The following is a 12,485-nucleotide window of genomic DNA, read 5'->3' as shown; positions in this document are numbered from 1 at the left end:
CAGTACAGACCAAAAGTTTGGACACACCTTTTAATTCAATGAGTTTCCTTTATTTTCATGACTACTGACATTGTAGATTCACACTGAAGGTATCAAAACTATGAATAACACATGTGAAAATATGCACTAAACAAAAAAGTGTAAAACAACTGAAAATACCCCTTATATTCTAGTTTCTTCAAAGTAGCAACCTTTTGCTGTGATTACTACTTTGCACACACTCTGCATTTTCTTGATGAGCTTCAAGAGGTAGTCACCTGAAATAGTTTTCACTTCATAGGTGTGCCCTGTCAGGTTAATAAGTGGGATTTATTGCCTTATAAATAGTCATGAAAATAAAGAAAACCCATTTTAATTAGAAGATGTGTCCAAACTTTTGGTCTGTACTATATATATATATATATATATATATATATATTTATAAAAATTGTGTGTGGATCTGTTTATATGCTGCTTTCTGATGGCTGCTCAGATTGGTAGAAAGGAAATGCTTTCAGTCGTACGCCAAAGCCTTTGTTGATAACACTCTGACCAACGCAGAGGAAATGGCACAGATTGTCAGATTGTTTGCCTCTGGTGTGTGTATAAATCCAGCTGAGTCTACATGCAGATATTTATGTTCTATGTAGAGTTCTGTGCTGTTTGGCTCCAGCAGGTTGATTCTCACCATTTCCAACAACGCGTTGAGTCTTGTAGTGTCGTCATCCGTCCCATGATCCTCGCCTCGTCCTCCATCTCATCTGCCATCTCAGTATTCGCGTTTCGTGCTGGTGGTTGTTGTGTTGTTAAGCCAGTGTGATGTGCTAAACGGCGTCTTTGTGAAAGGAAAAATAACGAAACCGTTCCTGTAGCTGGGAGTGCTTGTAACATAACAGAGCACACAGTCAGTCAGTGTAGGCTTAAAGTGGAGTCCTGCCTGCGATGTAAGGAGGGGATTCAGTGTTGCATTAATGTAAAATACATTTTATTTTATGTGTCCAAATTTTAGACTTTTGTTCTAACTTCTGTATGGCAGGATTTTTGTGTTTTATGTAAAAGAAGCTTACTGCTGTGTGATTTCCCAAAATTAAACGGAAATTTTATTTTGTTACGTGCCACGCTGCTATTGAATGAAGGCCGAGGCAAGACGTTTTGCGTGCAGTGGTTAATTTCTTGTGATAGAGACTATTATATTCGTAACATATAAATAACATAGGAGGAAAGTTGCAATAACTTATTTTTAAACAAAGCTACTAGAATCTGCCATTAAAGATCAGAACATGGTATCAATAGTTGGAAGCCAAGCCATAAATTACAAACTATTTGTTTTATATAGGTGTGAAACTTGAAATTAATAACTCAATAATCCTAATACACAAGTGTAAATTCTGTGCTGTTATTCTGTGAATCTGATTTTTAAGGAAAATGCTGCAAATGGCAGTCTCTTCTTGATCTTTGGCTGTTTCACTGTATGTCTGTAACTGTGAGAGTTCTTCGGTGATGTTCCTTTTTGAGTTTTAACTGCAATAAACAAATTTTTATGATGCTGTGGTTCATCTCACTTTTGTCTGAACATTTTTGGTAAAACTGCAGCCGCTTGAACACCAGAGGGAGACAAAAATACACCGAGGAATGCACAGTGACGGCAGGCAAGGTGGAGATTTTTACTCCCATTTAGCATTGGATTATAAGAATTCACAACATGGTACATGTCCTGTGAAATAGAATTTAATATAGGTGTAATATTAAATGAATTTTAGTTTATGCAACAAATTACTTTATATAGAAATTAAGGAGTCTACAGTAAATCCAACATTTCTTCACTTTAAATGCAAAACATCCAATTTGATCAAATAAAATCCAGTTCTAGACAATTGCAGTGTTGTATAAAGTACTGAAATCTCAGAGTCAAGTAAAAGTACAAGTACCTCTCCAAAATACGACTTTGGTAAAAGTCGAAGTCACTGACTGAAATGTTACTTGAGTAAAAGTCTTAAAGTATCTGAAATGTCTTGTACTTAAGTATGGAAATTACTGTAAAAATGGATGTACTCAAGTAATGTAATGAAAAGTACAAGTAAAAAGTAAAACAAGGCAAGTGTGAATGACATTTCTTATATTTTGGTAAACTTGTCAAATGAACTTAAAATAATGTACACAACCAAGTGCAGGCAAAATGAAACCTGCTAATAAATTGTTCCAGTTTTAAAGAGTAGCACATGTTAATGGTTTGTGGTTTTGAACTTGCATGCCTTTCCTATATTCGTTAAATTTAGTCTAAATTGCTATCGCTATGGCTTCTGTCCCCCATTGAACTAGGGTGACCAGACGTCCTCTTTTTCCCGGACATGTCCTACTTTTCAGACCTAAAAAGATGTCCGGGGGGAATTTAAAAATTGTCCGGGATTTTGGTCAACTGCCTCAAACACATTACATAGCTTACAGTGCATTATAGGGCACGGCGCTGCGTGTCACGTAATCCCTGAGCCGCGTCAGTGCGGGCAGCACTCTTCTGTGTTCGTCCCTCCCTCCCATCCGCTGTACGGTGTTCTGATTTCTGATTTCCCCAACAATGGGAGAAGCGAAACAGGTGTATCCTATTGGAGGTGATGAACAAGCCCAGGCAAGCAGGCTACGGACTTTGTTCGGTAGCCTACTTGCTAATCAGTAGGTGGGGTCAAAACACTTTGTTTCTCTCTCTCGCTTTTTTGTAACGAGTAACTAAACCACACATTGAAAATGTATCGGAGTAAAAGTACGCAATTAAGTTCGGAAATGTAGTGAAGTAAAAGTGAAAGTCATCAAAAATTTTCATACTCGAGGAAAGTATGAAGTACTCCAAAATATACTTAAGTAAAGTAGTGAAGTATTTTTACTTCGTTACTATACAACACTGGACAATTGAAGTATATAATTATTAGCAGAGGTGGGGACTCGAGTCACATGACTTGGACTCGAGTCAGACTCGAGTCGTTAAAATCACGACTTGAGACTTGACTTGAAAAAATGCTGAAAGACTCGGACTTGACTTTGACTTTCATGCCATTGACTTGGGACTTGACTCGACTTGAAGCTGTTTACTTGAAAAGACTTGATATTTTTTACTCAAAGTCTTAAAATTTAAAACACATTATTTATAAAGTGGCGTCATTAATTAATTTCACTCATTCCGTATCAATATGCGCAGACCGTCACTATGGTTTTCCTCTCTCCTTATGTATGTATGTGTACGTAGCTGCAGCACAACCAATCAAATTAACAGGATTTGGACGTTTAAAAAAACGCGGCAAAGCTACAGAGCTCAGGGAACGAAATACGAAATAACCGCTGGAATATGCTTCCGCGAGTAATTTCTTTTGGCTACGTAGGTTATGAACTTTAGACTAAAAAACGAACTGCAACTTGTAAAACATGCAAGAAGAGAATATCGGATGGAGATGCCACGACGTCCAACTTTGTCCGGCATTTGAAGCTTCACAGAGATCGGTAGGTGGCACTTTTCTTTTGCTGTAAGATAGTTGACTTTAGCTAACTTCGTGTTAGCATGTGTACTCCGGGTTAAATTGGTGATGATTTACCATAAATCCGGTCCTTCAAATGCCTCCACAAATAATGTGCACCGTGTTAGCTCAGGAAGCCGGTGGATAGTGAGCGGGGCTCCGGAACAGAAAGCAGATTCTGGACCTGAACACAGGGAACAGAGTCTCTCTGTCCCATCATGATGATGAGCCGGGTCTAGTATCATCTAAGGATGGTTGGTGTATTTGAAGACATCTACGTTGGGAAATTATATTGACAATATATTGTTTACTGCAGTCAGTGCATTAAGTCAACTGTTTTTGACTTAATGCACTGACCGGCGTGACTGTCACATGTCGCACAGAACCCATTTCCAAGTAGTATAGCTTTGCTGGGAAAAAAAAAAAAGACCAAATACAGTGACTGTCCCAAATAAATGTTGTGTTTAGAATATCTGTCCCATATTTACGGAGGACTGAAACTAACATACTTAGAAATAAAAGCAGAAAAATAAATGCACCAGACCTTCCTGAGTTTACTTGTGATAACTTCATTTATACTTATTTCATTTTTTGAAAACTATGATTGTTGTAGTGTTGATGTTTATTTATGAATAGAAGGAGTAAACTGAAGTCAAATGTAATTCATGAAAGGCTGTAATTTATTTTCTGACATCTGTTTACTTCTGACAGATTTGAAGAATACCAGATGAATAAGAGGATCACAAATGAACCTCAAATACATATTTTAAAAAGAACAAATGGTCTAATATTTGAATTTTATGTATAATTGCAAATTATTAAAAAAAAAAAAAAAACGACTCAAAATGACTTGAAATTAAAGGTTCCTGACTTGAGACTTGACTCGACTTTGCCTGTCTTTACTTGAGACTTGACTCGGACTTGAGGACAGAGACTTGAGACTTACTTGAGACTTGCAACACAGTGACTTGGTCACACCTCTGATTATTAGCAAGTTGTTGTTAAATGAAGGAAATTAACCAAATTTGTATTCTCTATGATTTTAATTTTTTTTTTAAAACAGAGAGAGCTATGAAGTTTTTATCAAATTCATGAGTCCCTGGTCATCATGCCTCTCTACAGAAAGAGAAATATTTGCAGTTTACCCATCGAAGTCAAAAGTACTAGCACATAACTCTCCACTACTTAGTTTCTTTGTTCTTCATTTACCATTTGCAAAAGTTTTCACATCCACTTAACTTTTTCACTTTTTGCCACATTGCAACCACAAACTCCAGTGTATTCAATTGGAATTGTGTTGATATTCAGCTACAAAACTGATGCTGTTTGTTCACTAATGATTAACAATCTACTGAGGGATTTAACAGAACAGATTAAATTAGACATAATTATACTCTGTTTACTGATTACTTCTGAAGTGCATGTTTAAACGTGCAAATTATTTATCCATGTGTTTGTTTGTCTAAAAGAAGTTATTGTAGCCTTGGGTAAATTTCATCTTGGGCATCCAACTGTTCTGGGCAGCTCCTGCAAAAACTGGCACAAGCTACATGAGGGGGTAGACGTGGACCAACTTTACCCCCTCAAAAAAAGAAGTTAGTTACCATTTCAATGGCAGGAAAGCCTGAGCTATTGCTGGTTTTCAAGTGTGGTGTGAAAAGGAATAGCTGTAAAATATATTGATGCTGAACCCCTCCCTATTGATAGGCTGCAGTGCGTGAACAATCTTCAGCCTGGAAAGACACTGGGCCACTGCATGGCCAATCTGACACAATTAGGGTGAAACGGGCCAGAAAATAGCATTCTCCCCTATTCTCCTCTCTCAATCGGGGCTTAAAACTGAGCAGAATGACAGAGAGGGAGGGGTAGGGTGACAATTAGCGAGGAGCTGTAAGAGAAAGCAGCCATTCCTGCTCTGGTGAAAGCTGGAGCAGAAAAGTTGCAGATGTGACCTTTCTGTAATGGAATGCATTTTGCAAGCTCCCCTCCTGGCTGCTGTGTTTTGCGAGAGGAAGCCAAGGGGGGAAGACCACACAGATCCGTGGTTTTGTGCAAGCAAAATTATAACCAGTTTTCATCCAGCCTGTCTCTTCCTACAGTGCCTGGTAAAAATCTGCATAGCCCTTGAACCTTTTCACAATTTGTAACATGCCAACCCAGAACTGGGTTCACAAATGCATCTCAGCCTTTCCTGGATTAATTATTTGAAGAACCACATTTAGCAGCAGCTACAGCTGCCATATTTACAGCTACGGTGTCTGAACTGGATTTAGGTCTGGACTTTGACTGGGCCATTCTAACAAAGGAGTGTATTTTGAGCGAAACCATTTCAAGATTCAAGATTACATTATTGATCTCCACGGGGAAATTATTTTGTCCAAATAGCACAGAATAATAAAAAAAATGTAAATAGAGTTAAGAAAATAGAAGATAATCAAAGTTTACTCTCATATGTTTGCAGTAAGTTGAACTTGCCTCAGATGTTGTTGTTGTTGTTGTTGTTGTTTTACATCTATCTTCCCATCCACTATGATGAGCTTTCATGTCCCTGATGAAAAAAAGCATCCCTACAGCATGATGCTGCCACCACCAAGTGACCATGTACAATGTTAATTTCCCTTACTTCCTTCTACATATGCTCTCTATTCCCTATGGCATGTGGCTACATACTACAAATGTTATATATATATATATATATATATATATATATATATATATATATATATATATATTCTTCAGAATAATCACTGGCTTCTTTGCTTCATGTCTGACCTGTCAGTCTGGGTGGACCACCATAATTCAGTAGGTTTTTGCCGTTGATCCATATCCTTTTACATGGTTCTGAATTAAAAAGTGGTCCTTGAGATGTTCAAAGTTTAGAATCTCAACCTGCTCTCTGCTTGTTGTTCACAAATGTCCTCTAATAAATCACCTTCACAGAACAGCCGTGGTGACACAGTGGTTAGGAGTTGATTTTATTCACTAATTAGGCGACTTTTGGTTGCACTGGGTTTTTTAATGAGGTGTAAAATTAAAGGTAAACACAAACGCCACAAACCTGACAGACTTTTTTTTTTCTTTTTTGCGATAAATAAAGAAAACGTATATTAATTTCCTTCTTACTCCACAACTACGCACTACTTTGTGTTGGTCTATCACATAAAATCCAAGTAAACCACACTGGAGTGTGGGCTTGAATTTGACATGTCAGACAGTCTGATTACTTTAGCAGTGCGCTGCAGTTTTCCGGATTTGTGGCGCTGGAAGTGGGTTTCCAATCTGCGACCAATCATTGACCAGGATAGTAAATGAAAGAAGAGAAAAGGAGGGCAGCCAGAGGGGGGGACTTTTTCCTTTCTTTTTTTTCGACAGAGGGAGGGGTGTTGTGGAGAAATGCTCGGCGGACCGTGAAGCGTTACAGCCAGAAGCAGGACAAAGACGCGCGTAGCGGGCAGCATGATAGAACTATGTCTTCAAAAACAACTCTGGGAAGCGTGGATGGATGCTAAAAGTTATTTTTTTGTGTGAAACGAACCGAGGAGTTGTGAGAAACATTAGTACTAAGAGCGGAACTCTTGCTGACTTTGGATAGCTCTCAGACTGCAGCCCGGAGGATCCTGGTTTGGAAAGCGCACACTTCCAGAGATGACTGTTTCTGCGCTCTTTCTCTACTTCGCAGCCGCTCCTGGTTGTTTCTGCTGTTACGAAGCCCAACAACAGGAAGCAAGACCAACACGGGTGCAGGTTTGTGGAACATTTGTACAAACACCTCGTTGGTAACAAAACCTCTGTAGGACCTTCGCTTGCTTGACTTGTTCCGATCCTGATGTGCACGTCACACGCCTCAAACTTCAGCCAAGCATGAGATGTCAGTGCAGCTCGCTGGCGCTTCTCCTGTGGCTGCTGGTGGCTTTGGACGCCCAGCTAGTCTGCTGGCAGGCGATCCTGAAGTGCCACAACGAGCCCGAGTGTGAGCTCGCCTACAACCAGTACTTGGCGGCATGCGAGGGGAACATCCACGGGACGAGGAGCCAGTGCCCGAGCCACTGCATCCAGGCGCTGATCCGGCTCAACAACACCCGCAGCGGGCCGGATCTGGAGACCTGTGACTGCGTTCAGGACCCGAACTGCCTCGGCGCGAAGCGGGCCATAGAGCCGTGCCTGCCCCGCAGACACCCCAGCGATGCAGGGGGCATCGGCTGCATGGAGGCCCGCCAGCGGTGTGAGGAGGACAGCAGCTGCCACGCCTCCCTTTCGGCCTACCTGTCGTACTGCGGGCAGCTGTTCAACGGCAGGCGGTGCACCTCCAGGTGCAAGGCCACCATCCAGCAGATGCTGTTCATCCCGAACGGCATGCTGCTGAACCGCTGCGTTTGTGACGGCGTGGAGAGACCTTTCTGCGAGGTGGTCAAGGAGAACATGAGCAAGCTTTGTTCCATTGGGGACCACAGCGTTGCTTCTGACCAACCTGAAGTTGAGGAGATCTACGACTATGAGGATGATGATCGAAAAGTTGACAGAGAGGAGGGTTACACTGACAGCTCCTCTGCGTGCCAGAGGTTACCCAGCTTCATGATGTTTGTCTTTCTATGGATATTATTCTGAGGAGATGGATTGCCGACTGGAATGTTTGGATTTATCAATCAAATGGAGATCTTTTTCTTTGAGAGTGCAAACCCCATGATGAAGGTTACGGCTGGGCTTCTCTGACATAGAGCGCAGAAGTGTTGTCAAGAATACCTTAACTGTTTTCTTTTACGTGATAGGAAATGACCTGAAGCAGACTTTGTTGGGAACATTTTGAGTGCCTTTAAACAGCTCTTGTTTACTTGGTTAGCTTTCATTGCTTCTTAAAGTGTGGCTTTATTAAGACTTTAGGCAAACACTGGAGCCATCCAGCCTCTGTTTGCTCTCCTCTCCATTGCAGAGGCCTTAGCATTGTTGCAGTAACCACACTTCAAATATTTGTGGGAACCCGGACAGGCGAGGGTGTGGGTCTGACTACTTAAATTAACTGAAGTGCTTCTCTAGCACTCCTGCTTGTCCCCCTCCCCCATCCGAGATTGTTTTATTGAACTCTTCCTGACTGTTCCCCACCCCTCTCTTCCTCCTCTCTGCAGCCTGGATCCCCTAAAAGCTTGTAAAAGCTCCCTGACGTTATTATTGCTTTCACACGGCCACAACACTTTGAGAAAATCTGTCAGCTGCCAAAATGGGTGAACATAAAATGTCTGCATTTTGTTCTCAGCATTTGCTGACGTCATCAAATAGCAGAATTTTCTTTTAACCCAATTTGTAGTTTAAAGCACAAGGAAATGTCTTCATTTAGTGGAAAACATGACATTTAAACACAAGGGGAGTAAAATCATTATCTCAAACACACACTTCACAATTATATTAAAAAGTTATGCAAATATAACATTTTAAAAAATGAGCAAATGAGACATCCAGGCACCGTGGGGAGTTAAATGTGTGTTTCTGTGTCTTATTTAAGGATATCTCAATAGATTTTTTGTCACCAGTTTCTTTTGTAAATATCTGTAAACAGGCAAAGCCCAAACTAGCACAAGAGATTGTTACTTGCACAAATTCACAGTGAGGTTTATTGCTTTCAAACACGTGCCTTGAATGCTTTTTTACAGTACTAGTTTTAGGCTGAGTGAATTAGCCACGCACCACATTTAAACCGAGGTGCTAATGTGACCCATTTAAATGTCTGCACCAATAGAAAACGTGATTCAAACCAGCCGTTTTTTCACTCTCATCCCATTCTCTTCTTTGTCCGCCTTATTTTTAGTCATGGAGGGAAAGTTGCAGTGATGCCGCCATCTTTGCCACTTGAAATTAAATCTTGAACCATGTTGTATGTTAAGTTATAAATCTAGAATATGAAGAACATGTATCTATTTTACAATTGTGTGCAGCAAAAAAGGTTTCACCTACATCCAGATAGGATAAACACACAAATGTAGATCAGATTCACTTTGTAGAAGCCAGACAGTTTTGCATTGTTTCTAGAAAAGTAGCAATAACATGAATTCAGAGAAAGCTCTTCCACATGGAGGTTTTATAATAAAATATGTATGACCTAAACAAGTGTCATGTTGTGTTTTGACAAAGGAATGAATCAATATATGGAGTTTTAAAGACAATATGTCTGGGTTATTATTTGTTTGTCATATATTTCGTCAGACTCCAAGGAGAATTTTTAATCTGTAGCAAAGCCTGTAGTGATACCACTAACATTTGGAGCTGATTGGAACAAAAGGTAGTTCTACAAAGTTTTGACTCAGTGGGGATAAACACAGCTGCACCCAACTCTTAATTTTTTCATGTGTTATTTCCCTTTTCACTTCACAATTATGACTTGCTTTGTTTTGCTTTATTGCATTAAACCATAATAGATAACATAGAGGTTTGTTGTAACATGAGAAAATGTAAAACGTTCAACAGGTGCAACCACTATTGCAGGGCATGGTGAAAGGATAAAGCAACTAAAAATATATATTTTGTCATCCATCTATCATGTGCATTCATTTGATTTATTTTGTTGCAAACAAAACAAGTTAAAGATATGGCACCAGATTATTTTTATTTAATAGTTGGACTATTGCAACTAACAGATTAGCTGGTTGGCAATTTTTTAAAACATTTTCAGTAACATTCTAGATATTCAAATTGTTTTGTAGTCATGTCATTGAGTTGTATCTGATTTCCCTGAGAAAACCGTTTGAATGCCCAGATATTATTGTCCTGGAAAAAAAATTACTTCATCAAATCTTCTACTTTCAATCATTGTAGCACAATAGTTTTTTTCCATCACCGCCTCTCTTTAACCCACTAGAATGTTGTTTTGTTTCTTTTTAGGTGGTAAGGATTTTTCTAGTCTGACCTTTCTGCCATTAATTATTGCAATTCAACTTTTAAAGTTTCTGTCATATCTGTGACTTTTTATTCAAAGTAAAACAGCTGATGTCTTCCAGGTAAAGGATTTATACTTTTTTGCAAGGGGTTTGTCAGTATATCCTCATGCTCTGATTGACACCATGAAATACAACAAATGACCACCAAAAATAAGAATGTATTGTTGGTCAAACTGTCTGTCCTGTTTCAGCGTTACACTGTCTCACTAAGCCCTGCATGTGGTTGTTTTCAATGCTGATTCTTAAGGGATTAGGTCAGTGTAATTGAAACCTAGGGAGGAATTTTAAGTGTCTAGTTATTCCTCAATCCACTTTTACTGGAAACAAATGGCAATTCAGGAGTCTATGTTAAAGCTTCAGTTAAAATGATACCATCAGCCCTGTAAGAAAATCTGCTAAAAGCTTTACTTGGCATTTCGGACGCCAACAATATGACCCACTTTAAAAGCGAGTTGCCATTTGGGGCTTCTTCCCCTCCTTCTAAGATATCTACAAGTCATTGACCAACTATAAAAGAGCCATTAGGTGTTGCTGCTTAGTGTGAGCAACACATCTGCTCTATACTTTCTGTCAGAGCGGAACAAATGTGAACGGGCAACAGCAGGTGGGAAAGAATAGTGGCTAAACCATCATTTGTTTGAAGGCTGGTATATTGCCTTGTTAAAGTATTTATACTGTTTGTACTTTTTCACAGTCATGCCATCTTAAAATCAAAATCTACAATATATGTTATTTTGATATTATGTGACAATCAAGCATTAAGTAGTGGATAATTGTGAAGTGAGAGGGAAATGCCATGAAGCTTAAAAAAATTTTATTAATAAAAAAGTAGTCTGAAAAGTGTGGCATGCTGTCTAACCAGCTTGTTGAAAATGGCAAAATATGACTTCTTAAGACTTTCTTTCAAAAACAGCTGCATGTATAATAACCATAAATTACACACAGATAGACTCTACCAGTTCTGAAAGTTACTGGTTGCACTGGTTTATTTAAGGGGATCAGAGTAAACAGTACTGAATACACAGGCACTCCACACTTTTCAGATTTTTATTTGTAAAACAAAAAAGAGAAAATGAATGCCAGAAATCCCTCCATCACAATTACATGTTACTTTGTGTTCGTCTATTGTATAAAATCTTGATCAAATACATTGAAGTTTGAAGTTGTTGGACTAAATGTATATAAGTTGATGCTGTGAGAAGACTTTTGCATTCCACTCCATGTGAGCAAACAGGTGGTAGAGTTTTGTGTCTCCAAGTACTGAACAGATTGTCTTAATTTTGTTTTAGCTGAGGGATGGCTCTGTGACAGTGAGAGTGATTTAAAGTGACTCACAGCTACAGAGCAGCATTATTACATCCAGTTTACAGAGGCTGTCTTCAGTTCAGTCTGTCTTAATCACTGCCATGCATCCCAAGGTTCTCCAAAACAACCAGCCCACCCCCTCAAATCCCTCCTGGCCTCCCTCCAGCCAATTCTGGGAGCAAAATCAAAACAAACATGGCCAGAGAAGCCTTGGGGACTTGAGTGTTTTTGGTGGGGTTGAGGGTTACAGAGGCAGCAGTGTGCTGGAGCCCATTTTCTAAATTATCTTTATTCAACATTCCTTTAAAACAACCCTCAACCCAACCACCCCAGCACCGTAGACCCACACTCTTCTGTCCACGGCTCCAGAGTGAGAGCCACCCCGGGGATTTCAAGGCTCTTGTCTCGCAGAAGAACAGAATGTTTCATTTATGACAGCTGTTGGAGCACAGTGAATGGCCGGCCTGCTCTGTGTGGAGATCATGAGGTCCAGGTTATCCAGTCCAAACTGCAGAGACCTGTCTTTGTGCAGGACACTGATATCAAGTCCACTCAGGGAAGAGAGAGGGGGGATTCTGGTGTGATTGGAGCTGAAACAAAATGGAGGCCAATCAGAGCCACAGAGGTACAGGTTGTGGTTGAGGGGAAAACTGGGTTATGTTTTTCATCTCTAGATGCTCCTCCCTGAGCTGCATTACTGGAAGAGCATTCACAAAACTTTTTGAGTTTTTTTTGCAGGGCAACATAAATTGGCAGCACTCCCAGAATTAAGCAACAA

At 39.8% G+C, this 12,485-nt stretch overlaps 1 protein-coding gene across 1 annotated transcript; it reads left to right on the top strand.

The window, feature by feature from the left end:
- Positions 1-6,686: 6,686 nt before the first annotated feature.
- On the top strand, positions 6,687-9,572 carry LOC116718596 (growth arrest-specific protein 1). The gene has a single exon (XM_032560719.1). The coding sequence runs from the start codon at positions 7,341-7,343 to the stop codon at positions 8,082-8,084; it is 744 nt and encodes a 247-aa protein (XP_032416610.1). The 5' UTR covers positions 6,687-7,340; the 3' UTR covers positions 8,085-9,572.
- The last annotated feature ends 2,913 nt before the right edge of the window (positions 9,573-12,485 follow it).

This window comes from Xiphophorus hellerii, chromosome 4, assembly GCF_003331165.1.
Source record: "Xiphophorus hellerii strain 12219 chromosome 4, Xiphophorus_hellerii-4.1, whole genome shotgun sequence".
Classification (NCBI taxonomy): domain Eukaryota; kingdom Metazoa; phylum Chordata; class Actinopteri; order Cyprinodontiformes; family Poeciliidae; genus Xiphophorus; species Xiphophorus hellerii.
The sequence above is the reverse complement of the archived record's forward strand: the minus strand, read 5'-3'. Positions and strand labels throughout refer to the sequence as shown.